At 34.7% G+C, this 26,344-nt stretch overlaps 1 protein-coding gene across 3 annotated transcripts in view; it reads left to right on the top strand.

Moving 5' to 3' along the window:
* Positions 1-26,344, top strand: part of rbfox1 (RNA binding fox-1 homolog 1) — a 362,503-nt gene that overhangs the window by 313,441 nt on the left and 22,718 nt on the right. For all 3 annotated transcript variants that reach the window (XM_002940457.5, XM_012971419.2, XM_012971417.3), the window contains exons 9-10: positions 391-430; positions 9,334-9,398. In XM_002940457.5, the coding sequence (XP_002940503.2) occupies positions 391-430; positions 9,334-9,398 (105 nt within the window). The remainder of the gene's footprint in view (positions 1-390; positions 431-9,333; positions 9,399-26,344) is intronic.

Here is a 26,344-nt window from a genome sequence, read left to right as displayed (position 1 = left end):
GTGGTTTCAAGTGGGTGTGGTTTAAAAATGGGAGTGGCCAAAACTGGCTTCCATAATCGGCCCTCCACCATGTAGGCGGGACCACAGAAGTTGGACAGCACTGATTTAGAGTAATAAACTACAGGCCTAAGGCACACACAGCAATTTTAGTCCTTTTAAGTACTTTTTTCACTCAAAACATAAGCATCAAACCATCTGAAACTAGCCCCTCCAATTGCTGGCAATCGTGGCAGGAGTATGTAATATCCCTAATCATGTGTGAGTTCCATCTGTCTGAAGTCTGGCTTAATTCTGTTATGTATTATATAAAATTATTTCTACAAAATGTACTTTTTTTAATGTATATCTGTATGTACTAATGTAAGTGTTTTTCTTTCTGTGTCTCAACAGTGTTGTTTACCAGGATGGATTTTATGGTGCAGATATTTATGTGAGTATCACTCCACAAATGAATATTATATTAGTTTTTGTGTAAGGTTAGCATTTACTAAAACCTAATTAACATGTAAACAGTTACTTAAAGTGGGTGCAACCCCTTTTCTTACATTTACTAATTATTTTATATATATATATATATATATATATATATATATATATATATATATATATATATATATATATACTGTATATACACTGCTCAAAAAAATAAAGGGAACACTTAAACAACACAATGTAACTCCAAGTCAGTCACACTTCTGTGAAATCTAACTGTCCACTTAGGTAGCAACACTGACTGACAATCAGTTTCACATGCTGTTGTGCAAATGGAATAGACAACAGGTGGAAATTATAGGCAATTAGCAAGACATCCCCAATAAAGGAGTGGTTCTGCAGGTGGTGACTACAGACCATTTCTCAGTTCCTATGCTTTCTGGCTGATGTTTTGGTCACTTTTGAATGCTGGTGGTGCTTTCACTCTAGTGGTAGCATGAGACGGAGTCTACAACCCACACAAATGGCTCAGGTAGTGCAGCTCATCCAGGATGGCACATCAATGCGAGCTGTGGCAAGAAGGTTTGCTGTGTCTGTCAGCGTAGTGTCCAGAGCATGGAGGCGCTACCAGGAGGCAGGCCAGTACATCAGGAGATGTGGAGAAGGCTGTAGGAGGGCAACAACCCAGCAGCAAGACCGCTACCTCCACCTTTGTGCAAGGAGGAACAGGAGGAGCACTGCCAGAGCCCTGCAAAATGACCTCCAGTGGGCCACAAATGTGCATGTGTCTGCTCAAACTGTCAGAACCAGATGAGGGTGGTATGAGGGCCCGATGTCCACAGGTGGGGGTTGTGATTGCGGCAGGACATTTGGCATTTGACAGAGAACACCAAGATTGGCAAATTCGCAACTGGCGCCCTGTGCTCTTCACAGATGAAAGCAGGTTCACACTGAGCACATGTGACAGATGTGACAGAGTCTGGAGACGCTGTGGAGAACGTTCTGCTGCCTGCAACATCCTCCAGCATGACCGGTTTGGCAGTAGGTCAGTAATGGTGTGGGGTGGCATTTCTTTGGGGGCCGCACAGTCTTCCATGTGCTCGCCAGAGGTATCCTGACTGCCATTAGGTACCAATATGAGATCCTCAGACCCCTTGTGAGACCATATCCTGGTGCGGTTGGCCCTGGGTTCCTCCTAATGCAAGACAATGCTAGACCTCATGTGGCTGGAGTGTGTCAGCAGTTCCTGCAAGACGAAGGCATTGATGCTATGGACTGGCCCGCCTGTCCCCCAGACCTGAATCCAATTGAGCACATCTGGGAATCATGTCTCGCTCCATCCACCAACACCACATTGCACCACAGACTGTCCAGGAGTTGGTGAGGAGATCCCTCAGTACACCATCCGCTACCTCATCAGGAGCATGCCCAGGTGTTGTAGGGAGGTTATACAGGCAGGTGGAGGCCACACACACACTACTGAGCCTCATTTTGCCTTTTTTTAAGGACATTACATCAAAGTTTGATCAGCCTGTAGTGCTTTTTATCACTTTAATTTTGAGTGTGACTCCAAATCCAGACCTCCATGGGTTGATAAATTTGATTTCCATTGATAATTTTTGTGTGATTTTGTTGTCAGCACATTCAACTATATAAAGAACGAAGTATTTCATGAGTATATTTCATTCATTCAGATCTAGGATGTCTTATTTTTGTGTTCCCTTTATTTTTTTGAGCAGTGTATATATATATATATATATATATATCATGGGATTCATCTAGGTAGTTTTGCAAAATTTTACTTAAACAGAAACCTATGAACCTATGAAGAAATTTGAATTTCAGCAACTTGGCTCTGGCCAATACCAAGTATTCATAGTGCATCAGTGATAGAGAGACTAACTAAAAAATTTGCTCATCATTAATTGTCATGTATTTTAAATGTATTGAAAGAGAAAAATTACAGAATCGATGCTGATGTCCTAGAATTATTTAATATTATAGTTAGCTCATAGGTATGGGTCTGGTAGTGGCATTGTGATATATTTGATCTCTGTAGTTTAGGTGTGCAATTAGAGGTTTGGTAGTGCCCCTCAGAATGAAAGGCCTACCTCTTTATGACAAATGATACAGAAAATATTATTGCCTATTCGATCTCTGAGTGTTTTTTTTCCAGAAAGATTTTTGTTTTCTGCCTTCCACTAACCTAATACTATTTCTATTTACTATTCATCTATTTACTAATTCATCTGTGCTTTCCTCAAGAAGCCCAAGTTATTGTGACATGCTAGTTATTCTTTTAGGAATAGGAGAAGTAGTGCCATCCAGCTCACTGGCTGGCCTTTCAGCAACAAGCAAAACAATTGCAGAGAAAAAACTTGAATATCATCTTATTAAATGCTTAATATATACTTCCCACTGAGACTCATTTATAAACACTGGGCAAATGTGCACCTAGGCAGTTAAAAATAGCAGCCAATCAAATTTTAGCTTTAATTTTTCAAACTGCAGCTGGCTGATAAAAGTTTTTCACAGAATTTGTTCTGGGTTAATACCCAAGCACAAATTTGTCCAGGGCTTATACATGAGCCCCTTTTACTTCTATGGCATATCGGCAGGTTTTAAGTGGTATATATATATATTTTTTTTATTTATTTATTTATTTTTTTTTTCCCATAAATCTTGACAAATACACAGAAAAATGTAGATCATAAAAATAGTTGTGATGGTGAATATTACTAAATCAGCTACAACCTGTGTGTCCATAACTGACATTAAATACTAATTTACTATCCTTAGCAACAAATTAATAAAATGCAGTCTGTTTAAAAAAGTTTTTTGAACAGTTTTAAAAATAGAGCTTCAAAACTTGAATTTGACCAGCAATGTTATTACCAACGTCCAAACGAAAAACAACATTCTTTTATCAGCTTAGTTAGCAATACTTAAAAAGCCCCCAACAGATTATAGTGACAAGTGCCTGAATAAATTATGATTACATTAATGAAAAATCAAATTTAGTTAAATTAAATTCATGTGGAATTTATAAATGTGCTCTAGTGCTTCAGTTCATCCAAAGTATTAATTTAATTAGAATGCAATGCACTAATTGATTTACCCATTACATGACTTAAAAGAGAATAAATGGAAAACACATAGAAGGGTGGAAATCCTTCAAGCAACTTACTGTATCATTGCTCACTATTCCTTAGGGGCACCACTAATTGGGAGAAGGCAGAACATAAGTGCTCTGGTCACATTTAATTGACTTACCTAAAAACATGTAAACCCAATGGTCCATGCAAATACCGTAGGTAGTGCACTTGCATCCTTAGAAGTTAAAAAGATTAAAAGTAATCTAATAATACTGATGCCTAAAATTAATAAGACTAAATCTCAGTTTCAGTAAGAAAGCTAGAAAAACCTGTTACTACAGTGTTAAAACAAGTATTGAGCACAGGTTGCGCCACAATCCCAGAATAACTGTGTTTAAATGAAAGCTAGCCTATAGTGTCCATTGATGTGGCATTGCAAAAACTAATATTTCAGTCTTTTTTTCAGCTTTCTGTATCACATAGCTTTTGATGTGCATGTGCCTTTTTTAGATAGCATCTGAAACAACTGTTACTTTTCTCTTAGCCACTCTTAACAAATGCAATTTAAACTAAATAAGGGAAAGCACTGCTGTCTTTTATTCAATAATTCTTTAATCTGATCTGGTTTAAGCAGATGCTTGGGGGCAATCACTATATTATATGAAAATACATGGAGTGTTAGGCACAGTAAACATCACTACCAAACTCAGACAGTGCTGTATTCATAGGGGGGAAAGCAGGTCCATTCCAGAGTGAAAGGATCTGTGGACAGAGATGCCTGACAACAGGGCTGTTGGGATGCAAAATGGCACCTTGCGCTTACCTCACCATTAGAAAATAGGCCCTGACATTTTATTTATTCAATGTATCATTGTGTGTAAAATGGGGGATCTAGAAGAAACAGGCCTTAGCCAGAGTTGTTGCATTGAAGGCATGAATGAATTAATTAATTCACTGAACAGTGCAACATGTCAAGTCTTGGAATGCTCCAGGTTCTGAACATCCCTTCCCATCTCTACCCAGGGCCTTGCATAGTGCTGAGCATCCTACCTTAAAAATATTACTTTAGGCTAGGCTGTCTAGAGGGTCACTTGCTCAGTCTCCCACACCTTGCACATGGGTTAGACTAACCTCACAGCACCCCAAAGACCAAAAAACACTCACAAACTGATACAAAACTCTTTGTTTTGTTTGTACTTCTCACACTGGCAATGAGAGATGCCAAATACTCTAGTATTAAAAGGGTTAATGTAACTGAACTGACACGCACACTCTTTCTTCCAGCTGCCAAATTGTTAATCAGCATACAGCATACAGAGGGCTAAGGCACACAGTTACACACTCTGAGGCTAGATTCGCTTACAGCTTCAAGGAAGAATTTGTTAAATGTTGTGTTTAATATTATAAAAGGTATATCAGTGAAGTTGTACAAAAGATGTTACAAAAATGACATACAGAAAAATAATTACAAACAGTTTTTTAAAATAAAAGAAGAAAAACACAGAGGTCCTATACTATACCAAACAGCGTCCTTCTAGTCCTGGATGCAAAGGGAAACCAACGGGATTAACTTCCAGTCGAAATTGGTCCTCTAATGTAAATCCAATGTTTAGTCAGAAGAGCTGACTATTTATCACAGTTTGCAGGGGCATCAGGTAACAGAAGCCTGTCAAATACCTGTTTTCTAAAGATTTTTCGTATACCTTGGCCTGCTTTATTAACTCTTACAGGCCTGTATCATGACAATTTAGAAACAAAAAAAAATTCAAAAAACACCACAGGAAATTTTATGCATGTTACTTAATTACACACAAAAACCAATGTGTGTATGGTTAACAACCTATGTAATATGTAATGCAATATACAATGCTAATATATGGCAGAACCCATGTCTTTACAGGTTAGTAGTATTTATAATGCTAGTGAATTATGTCAAGTCCTTTATTGTGTTATAATAATAGTAATGTACAAAAGTCTTAGTATACCTATTTGTAATGATTGCTTTTGCCTATGGTGTAGCTTGAATGAGGCAGATTTCAGAACTTTCACAGATAGACGAATACCTCTAATGTCTAGTATACCACAACATTTGAAACATTGCATCTTTGCAATTAAGAGCCAGCATGAACTTCCATTAAGAGGCAACCTGCAATGCACCAAATGTAGAGCTTATTTCTAGTAACTCAGCTTTTCTGTGTTGTTTGGATGAAAGGATGAAAACAATACCATGCTGATGAAATTTTAGCTGATCTAACTCATTGGCACAAAATGTATGAAAAACACAGTGACACTCAGACACAATGTTTGTGTTTAATTATATATAATGCTATAGTTAAAAGAACTCAGCTACAAACAGAATACCATGAAAACATTGCTAACATTTTCTTCAGTTCACTGTTGTGCTGTAGTTACAGTAGTTTGTTATATTCATGAACAAAGGTTTGCAGTACGTATCTGTACATACCAGTACATGTTATGTTATTTGTTTCTTTATACCTCAATGTTTCTCATTTATGTTTTCAGTGATAATTTACTGGCAGTCTTCCACTTACTGTGGTAATGTCTCACTGTGGTTAGTAACATTAAGTGCCAACATCAGAGCTATCTAAATTAGTAAATCTGAAATGAAAGACCTTTTCAGCTTCACGCTGTTCATACTGTGATTTGTAATTATCTGTGTTAAGTTGTAACTTATTTTTAGTATTTATATATGAAGTTTTTATTTACAAATATATATGACTTTTTTCTATTTGTTTATAGATGTGAACAAAATAATACATATATCACATAAATAAATGATGTTACCTCAGGAGGTTATCCTTTTTACGGGCATGCAGCTACAATGGAGAGTTATTTTATGCTGACTGGCAATTATCAATATGTGTTCTGACAATTAGGGCTCTGATGTGTAAATTGTCAAAGAAACATTAGACAACTAACACATTTCTAACTACTTCATATACAGTAGTTGTTGCCTGAATCAAAAGTGCATCACAAATACTGAAACATGAAATTACAATAGTCCAAACATAACCAATAAATGCAGAAATGATTGAATAATAATGAATAGTTGAATAATATTGATAACTTGTTATCCAGCCTCAATAAAAACACAGATTTGGTCAAGAGAGGATTTATGGTAGGCACTAAGGTACTCTGCAACATGAAACAATGGTTTTTAACCCAAAATTTCAGATGCCATATTTTGGTTATCTAACTTACTGTATAAAGGGTAAATTTATAGAATTTTTTAAGGATTTTTACAGTAGAAGATATTGTTGTGAATAATAGTAAATTGAACCAATATTATTATTGTCACAACACTGTAAGTAGACCCCCAAATGTGGCACTACAAGGATTTTCAGCAAAACTGACTGGAAGTTTTCATGCCATGCATTTATGAGGAAATAGCAGAGAATTTGCATTAGTAATTCATATCAGATGGTAAGTAGTGATGAGCGAATCAGTCCCGTTTCGCTTTGGCAAAACATTTGTGAAACTTTGTAAAAATTAGCGAAAGCACAAAATTTACGAAACACAACTTTTTTGATGTGCAGAAATTTTTTTTTACGTGAAATTTTTTACGCTGATTGTGAAATGTGAAATTTCGCTGCAAATCCATGCCTAAGCGGAAAAGTTCACTCATCACTAATGGTAAGGCTAAGATGAATCATTGGCAAAATTCTTATATTAGCCCCTAAATGGACAACTGAAAACACTGCAGGCTGTCACTCTAACAACTTGCCACCTCTGGAGAATGATTTTTAAAGTTATCATAAAAAGCAAAAGTCATCATTTTGATTATTTGTTAATTTTTAGAAAAAAGATATATTTAGCTATGTGCATATATTTGTCCTGTTTCAGAAATACCATAGAATATGTCAAGGAGTAAGAGAGAATGCCACCAATGCCATTCTGAATGGGAAATTCTTCTGCACTATAGCACTGTTGGTAAAACAGAATAAAAGGTATAAGCAAAGTTGCAGTCATATATTCATGGTTGGCAGGTGGCACTATTGTATTGGCAGAACAACCACATGCATTGTTTGGTAATCATGAGCTTTAACCCCCACCCCACACACATGCTTACACAATTTATGGTTGTGATATTTGCACTGCAATTATACAGCAAACAGGCTAATTTCTTTCCGACTTAGCAATAAAGATCCCAATGTGTACTGCTAATAGAATAAACATTGATAACATGGAAACTGAATGTTGGTAGAACTTTTTCCTAAATAGGAAACGTGGATATAAAAAATACCTTAGAGCTTAACTACAAAAACATGTTTATAAAATGTCATGTTTAAGATTAAAATCAAATGAATGATTTCATTTTTTGTGGTAAAACCATTTTATGCGCTTTTGGACAGATTAACTGTGATTTAAAATCTAGATTTAATTGCTGAATTGCAACCAATTAAACCCTAATTATGGCATCTGAAATGAGAAGGTAATACTGGATGTCATTTTGGAGAAAGCTGCTATTTTTATCCTGAAATACACTGGAATATGGTGGACTTAGCCATTTTCCCTGTGCTTTTTGAATTAAAAAGGCCCAAATAGAAGGATTCTATGGGAAGACCTTGTAATTAGTCGTTAATAAACAAGTTAAAAAGCAAAGGACCAAGGACTGACCCCTGCGGTACTCCACTAACCACACTGGTCCAATTAGAAAATGTTCCATTTACCACCACTCTTTGTAATCTATCCTTCAGCCAGTTCTCTATCCAAATTATATATAAATAATATATACAAAAACCTTGTCTTTGATAGTTAATGAGGGAAATAGAGAAAGATAGATAGTTAGCTGGACGATAGATAGATAGATAGATAGCTAGATAGATATATGATAGCTAGCTAGATAGATGATAGATAGCTAGATAGATGATAGATAGCTAGATAGTGGAGGAAAGACTCTTGACTTTGTCCTCTAAAACTGAGCAATCAACCGATATAGTCCTTTAAGAAGAGTTTACTACATTAGTTTACAAACTTTCTTTAAATATCTTTGTCCTTTTCATACAATTATAAGGTTTAGAGAGCAAAGGGACCAAGTCCATAGAGACACTACAGTGGCAAGTTCTAATTGGAACAAAAATGGTGTTTGTTTTATCTGAGGAGACCGGCCTCTTTTGGTTAATTGGCACGCTGAGATCAGTTTGAAATGCTTGATATCACATTGTGGTCCAGTGAACAGGAATCTCTGCTGTTTTCACAGTTTGATAGTCAATGCATGGCTGAGCACAACTCTTTTTAAATTCATGTTTTTGTTTGTCCTATTTGGCAAATTACGCAGCTGCAATTAGTGTTACATACAACTGAATGTTAATTGAAAAAAATAGGTAATAATAAAAATATAAAAAAATTAAATAATAAAACATTTTTTTCTTTATATGAATTTACAAATGAAAACCTTTGTCACTTTGCTTTTCTTACATTTCATACCATTGCACCTATTTAATTGAGATGCAATTGTGTTCTGTCTTGTGCAAGTTTATGTGAATGCCTAGATGAGGTGTGAAGGGCACTGTACTCAAAATTAGAAAAGAAAATGAGCCAGCATATAATATATTAGTTGTACTGTAGTATTTGCTCATTAACAGTAAATAAATCATTCTTAGCCAACATTGATTACATAAAAGTGCAATAGATTCTGTAACTGATTTGGTATAACTGAGCTGTCAAAAGATTTATGAACAATGTATTCTTTAGCTTTAGGATGAAACTCATTTACAGGAGAACTACACTGGCCTCTGAATATATGTTTTTTTCTGCTGCAATAAAGTGCTATTTCTTTTTATAGGGAGGTTATGCAGCTTATCGATATGCTCAGCCTGCTACAGCAACTGCAGCAGCCTATAGTGACAGGTAAGGTCTAATTATTTCTCACACCTCATCACAGAAGGATCCAAAGATTATGTAAATGTAATATTCCTTGTTTTATAAAGCCTTAACATTTTTGTATTATAATTAAACAAATACATTAAGCTAACCATTTTTGCTAAAATGCATTGACTCTCAGTCAAGAGCTGAGGAATTGCCCTGTTAGACAGGTGTTGCATAATGCATTTTCAAGGAAATTAGTTCTACTATACACCCATATAGGGATGAAGGAAATTGTTCGGCAGGTTTAACTGTGGAAAAACACCCATAGACTTTATTGTAGAATAAAAAGTTGCATGGATTGAAAAAAGTCACTGCAAAAAAATGCCCATTTATTTTAATGCATTTCACACATTTTTGCTGTTTTGCAAATGTTTTGGCGAAGCCTAGTGCTGCATTCAGCGGGAATACTTGTAACCAATCAAAATTTATTGACGTTTTAAACACCAACTGTGCTCTTTCTCAAGGAAACATATTTTTTTCAATACATTTTGATTTTTCACAAGTATTCTCGTTGTCTTTTCTATTAACAAGCTTTTCTGTTTAACATGTTTACCAGCACCTGGGCAAGCCACTACATTAGTGAGTGCTCCTCTATGGTTCTTCCTCCCTATATATATATTATACAGAAGCATTTTTGCTCATTGCATCTTTCCCCCCATTATAAATTAATCCTTGTGTATTTCTATTTTTACACTACTAGAACCTGAAGCAATATACTTATGGGAAATATTGGAGAAATAAGTCAATAAACTCAGAGTAACAAACTTTGTTCTAAATTATTTAATTGTATGGAACCGAATCTCTTCTATAGCAGAGATTTTAAGTATTTTACTCATTTATACAAACTGAAATAAGGTTATAAAAAATGAAATAAAGTTATAATTATGAAATGCAATGGCAGTATTCCTCTAAGACTTAAAATGTAATTTATTTTAGAGATGGAGTATTTAAGTCATCTTAAGAGAGGAAAAAAAAGACAATTGCTTTGAAATGTAGTTTTTCAAGGTGGGTATATAGATAGAGAGAGATCCGTAGTTACATAAAATTACAATTACATATTTACTTGCAAATTGATTATACATACAGTACATCACAGTTAAACCACTTTCCAAAATTTGGACCAATAGGATATCATATAAAGCCTCTATGCTAGTGTACTGTAAAAACTATGTATTCCGACGCTAGTTTTATTAGTAAACACTTATATTCACATCAGTTAATGAAAAAAATTAAGCATATGAACGTATCAAAACAAATCAGTGAAACTGATACGGTTTAATTATTTAATCAAATGTCAAAGAAAATACATGGACATAGTTAAAATGTGTTTGCTGAAGTCTGCAGAAGTGTAGTTTAACTTGCTAAAATATTAATGAACACAGTAAATATAGTTTTACATGCATAATGATATGTGGTGTTCGGGTTATCTGTTTGAAAACCGCTGTGTTCTTTAACTGGCTATTATATGCATGATGCTTCGTCTGCAAATAAGCAAAGAAAAGATATTTTGCTACTTTCTAAAACTAATTTGAAAAATTTAATTTGACCGCATTTATTTCTTACAAAAACAACATGCACATAAAAAGTTGGAATGACTGGTAATGTGCTGTGCATGAATATCTTGCTCATTAAAGTTATTATTGGGATAAGGTAAATGTATGTTAAAAATTGCATGTATGGCTGGAGCATGGTGTGTCTAAAAGGTAAGCAAGTTATGTTATTTAACCTGCAATAACTGAGAACGCATTCTGAAATGCTTTGTTGCTTGTTATTTCCATAGAGATAAATGATGCAACTGCTGCAATAATATCTATTTCAATATGCAAATTTGTAGTGTTACATCTATTGAAATTTTTGCAAGTTTGTTTTAAAAGTTTGTGGGTGAAAAGAAGGCAAATATATTCTGGCAAACAAATTCAATCTTTTTTAGCATTGTTGGACAGTAGAGAATGGTCTAAATACTAACATTTATAAAGAACGTCAGGAAATCCATTTAGTATTAAAGCTAGGATGAAGCATGTCTAGATGATTTATTTATGGTTTTCAGAAGTACGTTATAAAGCAATTGTCTCTTAGCAGTAGTTCTTGGCAAAATATTATTCTCTGTTATAACTGGCTCTGAGGAACTTGAATGAGCACTAGCATATACTGTATTTATGCTAAATATAGCTTTAGACAAAGGTACTGCATTCAGGACAAACTCAAGTCTGTATAAGTAAAGCTACTACAGAATTTCAACAACAATATGTAGTTTTCCTCAATTTGGAATAAACAAAGAAGTCCAGTACATTGAAATCAGACCTGTCTAATGGCAGAGACGTTGTGGTAACATGACAGTGATATGGGAATGGTTTGGATTATGAGATAAGTAAACTAGATGGCACGTCAAAAACTATGAATTAAGTATCAAAAATTGTTAACTTAAAAAAAAAACCTATGAATTATGAATTTGAAATAGTCTCACAATAATCAGTTATTCAAACTAGGGCAAGCCAGTTCAAATTTTGCAAAATCATTAATAAATCAAAATGGGCCATGATGATCAGTTTTAAAACATTTATTGATATATAATAACAAGGGGGTTAAAAATGTTAAAATAGGGTCATAATTTGTAAAAACTGGTTTAACTAAAGGGAAATAAATTACTTGAATTTAAACTATTACTAGTGGTTTTCGTCACCGAGCGCTATTACAATGAGTTTACATAGTAGCTTCAATGGGCTCAATATTTTTCGTTTTATATTACACACATTTCTAGGATACATTTTTCTGAAGCAAAAATGCACAAAATAAACATTCTGTGACCTGATATAGTAAAGCCTGGATATAGGCATAGTTGGACTGTGGAAAAAAAGTTTTGGGATAGGAAAGGATAGGCAGGGAGTTTGCGGGCAGTAGTTAGTTGATGAGACACAGAAAAAGGTTCCCCGCCAACTCAATCCCAATTGGTGGGATGGTGTTTTGTTGTTTTAGTTTTGTTACTTGACAACCCAGTATCACCCACTGTTTTTAACTATAAAGCTTTGCCCATATCATCCAAAAACATGATGTCATCTATTTTATTTATGTCAGTTAAGCAAATGACTGAAGGTTGGGCCATGCTTAAGTCATGTGTTATAGATTCAGTGTATAAACTATTTAGTGCAATTTTCATAAAGATTACTAGCATCAAAAGCTCAATTTTTTCCTTTTGCAACAGCGCACAGGCCCCTGCACAAAATCAACTGTGCCACTGCAAGGCATCCACAACTGCAGAGCTGTGCTGTGGTGTTGGCAGTCACCATCTTTGGCTGCAATACTTTGATTCCCAGCATATTTAAATTTAATTTGGCATCTGCCAAATGTACTGCACAATCTGCAGTTCTGCATAAGCTAGAGGGGGCACATTTAAGATGGGGTAAAACTTTACTTCCCCTTTAAGTGAAAGATTTTTCTATTAGTGTTTTTATTATCATTGACATGTTTTGCTGCACATATATATTGTAGGAATTCACTCAAATGGTAGCCTGGCAAAAACTTCTCAGAGTAATAGACAGCGACATCCAGGATAACTTTAACCTATTTTATTCACAACAGAGGTTTTAAATGGTAACCATGCATAAAAAAATGTAACAACAGCTCATAGTGTATGCCAATTTTGCACAGAACAGCCAGATTCACTGCCAGACTGCCTACACAAACTCCGAGTCCCACTTAGGGTAGTTAGTCATATTGAATAGACATATAGAATAAATTAAAAACACTCTAATCTTGTAGGCAATTATGAATAATATATGGTGCTGGTTTTTCTTTGGTCTAAAAATGAATACCCTTTATTGGAGATCCCTATAGATCCTCTCAGGTCCCTGTCCGTGTTTCAAATAAGGGGCGGGTGTGTCCTAACAGTCCCTGCCAGAAGCACAGTAGGTGGGGAGTAGCTGATCACAGCCCTGCAGTCACACAAGCAAAGACAGGCTTTAGTTCCCTATCTAGTCAGCCTAGCTGGTGATTGGTTCCTATTGGTTCCTACTCTACAGTGCAGTGTGCTTAGTGCCACTGGCTCCCATGCACATCCAGGGAAAGGATGCAGCAGAAATTGGAACAGATGGGCAGAACTAGTGGGATTTTTGGAGACATTTTAAATAAATTAGCCCGAAACACTATTTTTTAAAGCACATTCCTTCTATATTTAGATGTGAGTATAATTAATTGGCACAATATTGTTTTTCACACAATATGTCCCCTTTAATGAATCCCACAGAAACATGCAACCATAATGCTTTGGTGGAACATATAAACACTTTTTAAGAGGGGCCTGGATGAGTTCTTGAACAAACATAGTATCCAAGGCTATTGTGATACTAATATCTACAGTTAGTATTAATGTTTGTATATATATTTTATGTATATATATTTTATGAATGTGAGTGTATAGATAGGTAAGTATAGGTTTGTGTGTTACTTGGAAGGGTTAAACTTGATGGACTTTGGACTTTTTCAACCCTATGTAACTATATAAGGATATGTAGGCATTACTTCCAAGTTAGTTCCTCATCACAGGTGATTGCTGTAAGGTAGCTTATACTGTAAAAGTATGCTTCACCTGTCCATTAGTGATGAGCGAATTTTTTTGCTAGGAATGGATTTGCACCAAAATTCAGTCATGTAAAAAATTGTTGCATGTGTCAAAAAAAGCAGCACACATCAAAAAGTGTCACTAAAAAGCTACATTTTGTGACAGATTCGCTCATCACTACTGTCACCACATCACAGTTATGACCAGTAGGGAGTAGTTACTAAAATACTATTTAAAATAAATCCTCTCACTGGTTGCTATGGGTTACTAAGTAGGATCAAACATTGAATGGATTAAATATTGAAAAGCAAAGGTAAAAATACGCTATTTGAAAACTTGTGAGGTTGTGTCCAAATCGAATTATTAGAGGGGGGGGGGGGGTCATTGTTTTTGTGGGTTTTATTTTATGTGTTTTGGTGTTCACATTTTTTGGATTTTTTAAAATATAAGTAAACATTCATGCTTTTTAAAAATGTGACATCAGCAAAGGGTGAAAAAGCCTCTAAATGTACACAGTACAAATTTTGATAACATATTTAATGAATAGTTGTAATATCTTTTGCCTCAAGCCCTTATCAAGAAGAGTTCTTCTTTGGCAATGAATCCATAATGTTTTCATCCCTGTAAAAGCAAATCCCTTATAAGCTTTATACTGAAGCTTGGTACATTAGCATGGTACATTATGCTCCAATGGGATTTTGCTAAGTTTATGGGATCAAGTTTAAATAAGCGAATGCTCTTCTGCTGTTTTCCCTTGTAAATTACAGCAGTAGTTAATGCTTTAAAAATGACTTGATCTTACACTCAGCACAGTCTACAAACAAAGCTCACACTTTAGTGTCTTGTGGTGCAGTAAAACATAATATACCAAGGAGCATATTTATTATAGTGTCATGGGTGATGTTGCCCAAAGCAACCAATCAGCAATTGAATGTGAATGGTGACCTAAAGTTAGAAAACAAAAGCAAGATCTGATTGGTTGCTACAGACAACATAATTGGTGATGTTGGCTTACATACCAAATATAATAAATATGCCCCCCAGTGTTATCCATAACCCCTGAGCTGCATGGCTGACACATTTAAAAACCACCATGTAGTGGTGTTCTGATGTAACTTTGATAAGAAATCTCTACCAGTTGTAGGGGGTTCTCTATACAGTTCAAGAATCTAAAATAAAGCTGCAGCTTCTTCCATCTTCTTGGCAAACAGAGGGGTAAAGAATTGAGTTAGTCATTGAGTATACATTGTTTATAACACAAGTTATGACTGAGAGAGGCTGTGAATTGAAGGCTTTCCATGCAAGAAATTATAAATTATTCAGGTATATGCAAATATACATCAGCTGTTCTAGAAACAGCACTATGCAATTAGTGCTGTCCTGCAACATGCATTTATTTATTAGCAATGTCCCTAAATTTAGGGTTAAGAAGTAATCTAGTAACTATCATTTTTTGTGAGGCTAAGCCTTTCTAAATCTTAAATATTCTCTTCCTATGTATATATTAGTTTTGCCTGAACACTTGAAAATTCAGAGACATGACTAACAAAAGGCATGTTCCAGTGTTTAATTTAAATTGCAATCAGTGCAGCCCTTCTGTCTAGGTTTTGTATATGTGTCCCTGAATTGAATCTGGAAGCCCTAATGTAATTCTTTTTAAATATATATTTGAAAAGAACTACAAGATAGAAGGGTCCAAAAATGAAAAGATATCAGCATGGAGAAAGTTAAAGTCGGTATGGTGGTTATGAATATATTTATACGTGGGAAAAACTTTCAGCATGCTACAATATACTTCAAATCTATTTCAATTCTTTATTTAAAATATAATTATTGTGCCTGAAGCACATTCTAAATTGATTTATTTCTTTTAATATTTCTTTCTGCTCCCTTTAACTTTGTAATGTACTTTCTAAGAAAAAAAAAAGAAGAAAAGTTTTGCACAGAACTTCTTGAAGTAAATTGTAGCATAATAATAATGATAATTATAGTACTTCTTCTCTTTTCTATATAAGATTATTATTTCTGCTTAACTCTCCAAATGCATTGTAAATGATTTTACAAAGCAAATGTTTGACATCAGGTGTACTATTCAGTATGATTTTGCATTCACATGTAGTAGGTCTATGCCTCTACCATAGGGCTGCTGTACAATCCTAGAATACAAGTATCATAAACAATATCTTGCCAATACATATAGTCAAGATTGTTAATTTAAACAGCCATAATATTAAAAAAATATTCTTTTAAACAAACTTGAGGTACTACTCTGTCCACTACTACTGCTTTACCCTTTTGGCAAGGAAGTATTGATCGCATTGCTTCCTTGTACAGTCTATTCTCCAAGATGGCTGATGGGAATCTTTATAAGGGGGTCCTTCTTGGGAACAAAGGCAGAGCACCTCTTCTGTCTTCCCTTTTGCCCAGGAGTGTCCTTCAGCTCCCAGCACCACTCAGCTAGCTAGATGACTCTCTCCATTTGGATCACCGTTGACGCATTCTGATGACATCACTGATGGCTGGGAGCACCTGGGGGACTTACCGGGAGAAAAGGCTATCTGCCAGGGACACATTGGATGGGGAGTAAGTACCTGTTGTGTCCCTAAACAAAAGTTGCTAACATGGTGTTTTTTTGTGTCTATTAAATAATAGAGTCACCAAACCACTAAAGCAGTGTTTTTCAGTGGCTTTTCATGATTAACAAAAAGATTAAAAACTCATGTCTATTTTCCTGACCAATTACAATATTGGTCTGATGATATGACCAAAAATGTCTGAAAATCTCTGGTGTAGATGCAGGCAGTTAAACAGGGGAGACATAGAACAAATGTTTTGTTATAAATAAGTTCTGCTGCAACTTCATATTTAAAGAATCCAATTAAACAGCTGTCCTCCTCTTGGTTTGCACTGACAGAGAGGGCAATAAAATATTCCATAATATTTCTTATCAATGTCAAGAATAACATTTTGATTTATTTGTTCTAATTACAACTTTCTTTAGAGCAAAGATCAATTAATTTTATATTAATATCTATAGACATTATAATTTTGATTGTACTTTAAATGGGTGAGACAATGTTTTTTACACTTGAAAAGGGCAAGTGATGCCTAAAACAAGTCAGAATAAAGCACAACTAAGCAGTCATTCTGCATCGATTCCCATCTTTTGAATTAGCTGAGGATATTTCAATGGATATCAGTAACTAAACAAACAGGGAATAGTAAACTTGCAACTTTTGCTTTAGTATGTTACTTATGCATTTTAAAACATTATTTTGACTATAGTAAACATGTGAGGTCATGGAGGAAAGAATATTAGATGGAAATAATGAAAAAAATAGAATGATATGCTTGAAATGAGATGCAAATCAAAGAAAGTCAGATTGGCACTTTATCCAGGCGAGCTTGCAGCTCTTGCCCAATAAGTCCACCTTGCAGGACCATCAAACAATCTTTAAGAACAAACTTTGTGGGAAAACGTAAAATAATTTTCCTGGTGCAGAATTTCTAAAGTAAGTGGCCAGATGCCTTGTGTAAAAACAGTCTCTGAAAGTGCAGTGCAGTACAAACAATCTGGGGAGATTGCTTACTCACCAAATGTAGAAGGTACTGTATATGTGCCAAACAAATACAGGAAGCCTCTTAAACCTCCAGGATAAAAAAGAGTACTGGATGGTGCATTATGTCTTTTAAATAAAAATTAAATATATATATCCTCCTGAGAAAGCGTGGTGGACCATGTAAAACTCTTGGGGGAATCTGGAACTTCCACTTGGATTTTGAGTGATTATTTATACAACACTATCTGTCATATTTTGTTTGTGAATATACTCACATATTCTTAATTAAAAAGACATCTTTCAGGAACCCCAAACCTTCTTTCCTGCACCAACACTTATATTAAGCTTCTGCTGGCTTCTTAATATTACAAGTGTAACTTAAGAAATAGTGAGTTTAGAAGATGACAACCTAGATACTTGAACTCATACTTTAAAGTTTTTCATGTACCATTAACTTCCATTAGCATCAATATATACCAATACCACTGGGTCATGCCAAGTCCCACAAGTTAATCTGTCCATTCAATGAAAAACTTGCCAAACCCTAGAACCATGGATACAGAACACTTTCAGCATTCATACAACATAGAGAACACCATCAACAGTGGTAACATTCTAACACTTGAGGGCTGATCTATCAAAGTTGGAATTAAAAAAAGAAAAATGCATTTAAAATCATGTATAAGTCAATGGGAGCAACATTTAAACTATTTTTTTTAATTCAAGTGTTACTCAAGGATATATTTATGTAACTATGTATATTTACCCTCATATACACATGTACATAAATATTACTGATTACAAGGGTTATTTAATAAAAGAGATTAATCAAATGATAAAACATGTCTACAACAATAACAAACATGCAAAATACAAAGCACTGACTCTAAATAATATATACAAATATTTACAAAGATAATAACTAACTGTGGATATGTTACATATAATTCCAATGCCTCCCTTATACACATCTTTCTATTGAGTCTGGTATCTGTGGCCTAACTGCAGGAGTTCCTGGAACACACTTACTAAACCTTATCCCATTTTATTAACCTAGAGACTGATCGTAGTTGATGTGTAAAATTCTGATTGGTCAGTAAATATAAGGTTAATGTAAGTGAGTTGGGCATGGACTCCAAAGGCACTCTATTGACGTTCGGGACAGTAGGAGGTGTTAGGGTGAAGACACATGGAGCTACTAGTAGCAGCTACTTGTCACGGTTACAGAAATAGACAATGCTTATCATTTACTGATAATTGTCTCTACATGTGCTTTACCAGAGGCAGTTCTCAGTATTGCCTATGGCAGGTTATTTTTTGGCATTTAGTAGCTGTGACAAGTAGCTGCTACTAAGTAGCTCTGTGTGTCTTCACCCTAAAAAGAAGCTTGAGGACAAAAGGGCTGGATTTACCACTGACTTTTTTCATTCTGCAGGATGTGTTCAGGGTTTGAATTTGTTGTATTCTAATGCTATCTATTATTTAAATAGCATTCTCAAACACAGAAATTACAATGTGGATATAAAATATATATTGTATACAATAAAGATATTACACAAGCTCCAAAAAGGTAACAAGTTTTTAAATTTTTTTGATAGATTGTGGACCCACTGAAAATGATGAGTAAAACAGGAATTTGATGCATGTGAGTTTTTTCATGGTTTTAGTTAATCACATTTATTATATTCAAAATATTTTAATAAATAAGCAAACAATTGAGTCTGGTAACATTTCAAGTTTTTTTTCGAATTGAAAAAAAAAAATCTTAAATTCACATACAAAAAGAAAATCCAAATTCAATCAATGAAAAATCACCACCCTATTGTCATATTGCCCTATAATGTAAAGTTTTCTCATCCCACATTCTAGAACGACATAATGCAGTCTGTCATATCATCTTTCTATCTCTGCAACTGTGTCTGACCTTGGGCAAGTAATTTTTCTTTTAATAAATAACATTATGAGAATGAAATTTGGATCTTAAATGTGATTCCCTGTATAAACTTGCTAATCCTACATTTTAATCACTCAGCAAATTTGATAACCACACAAAATATTTTCATTGGGTCAGTAATAAGAACCAAACTATGTCTGTTTAAATTATATTATTCATAGCACACAGGAAAACCAGTAGAGGGGGGGGGGGGCATCATCATCATCATCACCACAGCAAAAAAGTGTCCTCAGTTCAAGGGTTTGGCAAGTGTGTCATTGAATGGACAGAATTACTTGTGGGACTAAGCATGACCCAGTGATCTTGGTTTATATTGGTGATAATGAAAGTTAATGGCACATGAAAAACTTTAAACTATAAGTTCAGATATCTAGGCTATCATCTTAAGTAAAAATAAATTCTGAAGTTTTACTTGTTCCACTTAAATTAATATTAAGAAGGCAGCAGGAGCTTAATATATGGCTAAAGTTTTGGTGCAGGAAATAATGTTTTGTGTTACTAGTGGTCTGGTTTTTTAATTAATATGGACTTAATATAGAATATGCTTTAGACCTTCAGGTTTAATCACAAGCATATTACAAGTGGAAAATTGTGCAAATAGGTCAGGTTGTAATAATAGGCAGTTTTAGTTATCCAGAAATTAACTATAGTATTGGGTTTATGAATATGTTAAATAATACATATTTTCAGGAACTTAACTAGGAAGATTGTTCTTTTGGATCATGTAATCATCTATTAATCTGTAACACTTGTTATCATTCATTTCCAACAACTCATAAGTGGGGTTGAGCTACAATAGATGCAAAAGTTGTACTTATTGGCTCTATTCATTGAAGATACTTGGGCACAATTGTGGTAGGTGTAACATTATGCTCAGCTTCATTTACAGTGGGATTGTGTGAGAAAATGCTGCATTATGTATATAAAAAACATGGAGATTTGCATATTAATTTGCACTTTGCACACTTCACTTCTAGTAATAACTACAGTTGTAGTAAATGTAGTCTCCTTGAGATAATGTCCTTGAGATAAATGCACAAATAAGTGGCAAGGACCACATACTAAGCAGAGCAAGGACATCTCTGAATATTAACTGAAACAATTTTTGCAAAGTTCAACACAGAAAGAAAATGGAATCTCTTTAAATGCTACTAACTTAGCAACTCTGCATTCATCATAGAAAAAATGAATGATAATGAAAAGCCACGTTATGTTAGCCTTACATTTGGTGAGAATGTTGTTCATGTACTTTAGAAATTATTTTTTGTTTAAATGTTTATACATAAATGGGTAAAAGTAAAATGACGGACATTGTGTGTAAATGAGGAGCATTGTGCATCAGCCCTTATGTTTTGTTCCCAGAAAAACAGATCATATGGTGAAATGCTAACATGGATTCGCAAAAGTTTTTTCTGCTGCTGAAACCAGTAATTGTGGTACTGTTATAAAAAAAAGGCCATCAATGGGCAATATTTCAGTGGGAAATAAAACCTGTATGTCATAGGCCTAAGGCTGGTAGTTTGACATCTGTGGTAGGAAAAGGGGGATACTAAAGGGGATACTTGAGGGGATACTAAAAGATAGGATACTAATACAAACTGGGAAATATAATAAAAGTAGTATATGCAATGAAAAAGTTTTTTTCTCTTTGTTGAAACAGTTGTTTTATATAAGAATATTAAATAAAGCTTTTGCAAATACATAATAGTATTTAGTGACCCATCAGCCAGTGAAAAAAAGATTGCTCGTTTTACAGGTTGCACTGGTATTGAGTTTATGTAATAGAAACTTTTAACTGAAAAAGTTATTTTTGCCTTTAAAAAGGTCAAGTTTAATTAAAATGAAAATTGTAGTATCTGTCTAATATGTCTAATGAGATGATTTTTTTTTGGGTTTACCACTTATTACATTTATTTCACCCTGTGAATATGTTTCAGCATGGTTTTATGCATAATAGATCCTGTCAGACAAATTTAATTGCATTTTTTTCAGAAGCTGAGGAAACCTAGACATTGCAGTGAATGTGATTACAAGCAGAAAGTTACTTACTAAGTTAAGAAGGAATATTGGCCTTAACCATACTAGTTGTTACATGTAAAGAACTGGTTTAACAATTAGAAAGGGTTGTGATTAATAGAACTGTTATAGCAAGTCCAATGCTGTTAGTGGAGCAAAGGGTCTGTTTTTGGTCCATTGCTTTCACTTTATTAATACTTGACCTTGAGGTTGGCATTATTAGTACTGTCTCTGTGTTCACTTTACAGAGATATTGGAATACAGTAAACTGGGGTACTGGCCTGCAAACTGGAAAATGTGGTTCAGTGTTTACCTATGAAAGGTTATAGATCTGGGAAAAAATTATATGCATTTTAGTCATACCGTAAATGGCCTTGCAATCAGGACATTGTTTCCCTTAAGCCATTCCCTTGTATGTCCACACACATTTTTTTTTTTTCAATTCTTTATTTTCCAGTTTTGTATACGGGAAAGGGTACAGAAGGAAAAGGGGAGGGTATGGGGAGGGGAACAATGTTATAGTACATCTTTTTCGTTTCTAACAATTGAGTTTTTAGCAATAGCATTCAACAAGTCATATCTACATTTTCATTTATACAGTAAGAGTTCTATATGCAATTTTCTGTAAAGTCAGGAGCTAATCTGAATGACCAAGATTAACCATTATAAGGAATCTAAAAAATTTAACCACGGTGTCCAAATTTTCCAGTAGTGTGCACTTTTATTATGTATCATACATGTTATTTCCTCCATTTGTCTAATGTCATTTGTGTTATTTAGCCATTCGGTAAAGGTGGGTGCCTCTGTGGATTTCCACTTTCTTGGGATTAGGGATTTGGCTGATTGCAATAGGTGAAGGGTAAGTGGATCTGATACTAGAACATTTTTGCCTGGATATATATTCAGTAGTATTGGGGCCGGTTCTTCTATGGTAAAGTTAAAATCTGTAACTTTATTTATAGTGTGTAATATGTCTGACCAAAACTGTTGTAGCACCGGACATTTTAACCAAATATGTGTATGTGTGCCAATGTGGCTATTACATCTCCAGCAGGTATCTGAGGTATTAGGGTACATTCTCTTTAATTTTGCTGGTGTGTAATGCCATCTGGTAATTAATTTGTATATGGCTTCATTTGTTCTAGATGCCCTAGAGGATTTATTCATAGTGCTAAATATTCTAGACCAAGCTTTATCAGGTAGGTTGATATTGAGTTCTTTTTCCCAAGAGTGACAGAATGGTCTTGGCGGTGGGGATATGGAGTTTAAAAGGAATCTGTATAATTTGGATAGAGGTTTATCCAATATTTTTGGTTCGGCTAGTAATTGTTCCCAAGTAGTTAGAGGTCTATTCCACTGTTTGGATTTATTAATTTGTAGATAGTGATGGAGTTGGTTATAATTCCAATTGTCTCTTGGGTGTGGACCCCATCTTTTTTGTATCTCCGCCATCGGCACCATCCTATTATGTCCACACACATTTTAAGGCCAGCACACAAAATAAATTGTGCTGTGAAAAAAGCAATTATGCTTGAAAACACATTTACATTCGCAAGTGCAGTGGGTAACTTGTGGCTTTCCCCGCAGTGAGTTGTGTATAACACCGCATTCATTAAAGGTACTTGCATCAAGATGATCTCCTTGCACTTCTGGTCATTCTCTGTGCTGCTCAGTTCTTCCTGCCTTCTGTTCCAAGCACTGCTACACCTATTAACGCAGGGGAACCCTGGAGCTACCACCACCTGCTGACCAGGCAGTAGCTCCAGGGTTCCCTTCGCACCGTGCACCAATCACTGCAATGCAGTTGTATCAAATACACCAGTGTAGTTCAAGGGGCTCCTTAATTGAGAAGGATTAATGGATTATTGTAAATAACAGACTTTACAAATGCAAGCCATGTCAGTCAGCATCTGCTATAGCTAACAAAGTACTCTCTTGTGTAAAAAGAAATATATTAAAGGAATTGAAGCATACAGGTAGTTTTGCCTTTTTATCAACTGCTGGTAGGATATTACCTGGAGTGTGCGTTGCAGCTTGGGGTGCTGACATGCTAGTCTATAAGACAGATATTAATGAGCTGGAAAAAGTAAAGGAGTAAGCAACTAAAATGGTAAAAAAAGAGGTTATCTATTACTTTTTATGTAGATAAAATTAAAGAATATCAGACAGAATTCTTAAAAAACCCTTTGAAATACTACATGTTGTTTAACAAAGTTAACATTGCAAATTTTCAATTAATTTTAACTTATTTAAATTACCATCTGTATATAACAACTCTTCTGCACTAATAATAAATTGAAGGACATATCAGAAGGCTTTGGATTTGAATCTAGGATTTCTTTATATACATTGAACCTTTTTTTTTGTGGTTTATGGGTCTCTTAGTGACCCCCTTAGGCATTGGTCCTATGGTCTTCAGGAATAAATTTTTATTGTATCCTCTTTGCTACCTACTGATGCTTTGGTGAATTCCCCCATAATTAATTAGGTACTGGATGCAGTCACTGCACTACAGAGTGCATGGAAATAAACAAATATTAACTTTGCTGGTTGTTGTTGTGTACGTTTGAACTTCGATTACGCTTAATAAGATGCTAACTTACATCCCCAAAAATCTACTTATAAAAATCTTTTGTCCCTTCTAGTGATTTTCTCATTGTATTCCTTCCACATTGTTGGTTTATTTGGTTTGTTGCAACTGAAATGCATTCTCCCATTTGATGTATTCCTTATATCTTTCTAAGTGATCTAGTCATATGGTTATGTCATAGTTTAATAAACTTAAAATGCTTTGATTTTTTTTGTGTGTGTTTTTTTTTTTTAAAACTACACTTCATTTTTCTTTTTTTTCTAGTCGTCTAAGAGACTTTTTTTTATTGGCATTCAAATTATGGGATTCTTTGAATCTTGCAGATGCTATACCTTTATTAGTGGTTATACAATGCTATTGGGTTTATTTACTATTTAAATAGAAAAGCCCAGGTCACAAGCATTACATATAATAGATCCCATACCTGTACCCTTTTTTTACAATGCTAATCTTGTATTACTGTAATATGGTGATACAGAAGCTGATTTCAGACTCCCAATGTTTTTTTTAAATGACTGATACTTTAGTAAGGTCTCTTACAAAAACCAACACATATATATTTACATAGTAGATGAGCCTAAAAAAACCATGTCTGTCAAGATTGTCAAGAAAAACCTGCATAACTTCTAGTTGATCCAAAGCAATCTTCAATTCTTTTAAAAGGAGGTAATATTTCCTTCAGAAGGACAATCAGTCCAGTCTAGGGCTCAACTTTCTAGAGCTAATTTAACTTTCGTGTTTTCTCATTTGCTAAAAATGCCTCTAATGGTGTCTTGAAGTTTTCTAATGTATCTGCCAATATAACTGCTTCAGAATGACACAACTTCACAGGTTTAACACCTTAATGTGGATATAGGCTCCTCTAATCTCAAGGAATGCCCTAGTGCCCTCTGGAAGGATCTAATGTTAAACAAGGCCTCAGAGAACTTATTGTATGATCCTTTATATGTATACAAAGTTGTCATATCCCACTTTAATTCCTGTGGTGGGTGTAAATAGCCTGCATATTTTTTAATGCCAAGTGCAAAACTTTCATTTATAAACAATGAATCAAAACTGTTACTTGCTGATATTGGTTTTTACATGTCAGTTTTTACATTCACACTGCCAAGAGGAAAAAACTGGGTGGATTAAATTGTACTGCATAGTTTGTGTAAATGGGGAACACAGATATTTTGCCTTTAATTCCCTTCTTCAAGTCATTAATGAACAGGTTAATATAAGTGCATAACTTTATCCCAGAACTTTGTGTGTATTTAAGAGAAAACTAGATTCTGAACTTTGAAGCAATAAAAGAAAAATGCCCTCACTGTATGCTAGGGAGTCTCTGCCAATTGTACGTGGGTCAAATAAAATGTCTGGGTCAAATGAAAAGATCAATCTATTTGACAAACTGTTTGGATAGCCAAACCACACAAAATCCAACTAGACAGGCCTATAGGATTAAACTCTTTACCTGTTATGGCAGTGTGTACATATGCATAGTATTACAAAGAAACCTGTTATCCAGAATGATCTGAAATGGGAAATGGCTTTATTTTCATTTTTTTAATAGCCTTAAGGTATGGTGATCGAAATTACAGAAAAAACAGAGGAAACCCCCATGTTGTAAGCATTCTAGTTAATAGGTCCTATACCTGTACAAAAGGAAAACATGCACTGTTGCAGTACAACACATTTGTGTCATATTGCATTATGTTGTGCTTAATATTATGCATTTGTCATATGAATATATGGAATACATACTATAGTTTTGTAAGACTACTGGTAAAAAAAAGTTGAAATGAGTGACTTCTTTGATAGAATGATTTGTTCTTGTGAGAAATGTCTGCATTGCTCTCTAATGAATTTGGATGCTTCATTTGTTTTGTGATTAACTGTTCTTACCACAATAGTGCCTGTAAGGTCAGATATTGTTAACTAATGAACATGTCCAGGAGAATATCATGTTAAGTTTTTAACAAAATTGGCAAAAGTTAAGTTGCTGTTGGAAAAACTGAGTGAATGCTAAATTTGTATTCCGTGCTAGGTATACAGAACAGTAGCTTTTTCTATGTCTATATATGTGGCAAAATCTGAGGAAGGAGTTAATTCAATTTCTAAAGTAATTCCACGCCTTTCACAACTGCAAGGTTTTGACTTGCTCTCTATTTCTTACTCCCAGCTATTAACATCTCAGTTGAACATTAACTGCATGAGATGCACAGTAATGTGAGCCTTGGGTGCTATTTTGCCAATGAGAGCAAAATGCCT

This window comes from Xenopus tropicalis, chromosome 9, assembly GCF_000004195.4.
Source record: "Xenopus tropicalis strain Nigerian chromosome 9, UCB_Xtro_10.0, whole genome shotgun sequence".
NCBI classification, from domain to species: domain Eukaryota; kingdom Metazoa; phylum Chordata; class Amphibia; order Anura; family Pipidae; genus Xenopus; species Xenopus tropicalis.
Note: the sequence above shows the minus strand (reverse complement) of the source record. Positions and strands in the feature narration are given on the sequence as shown.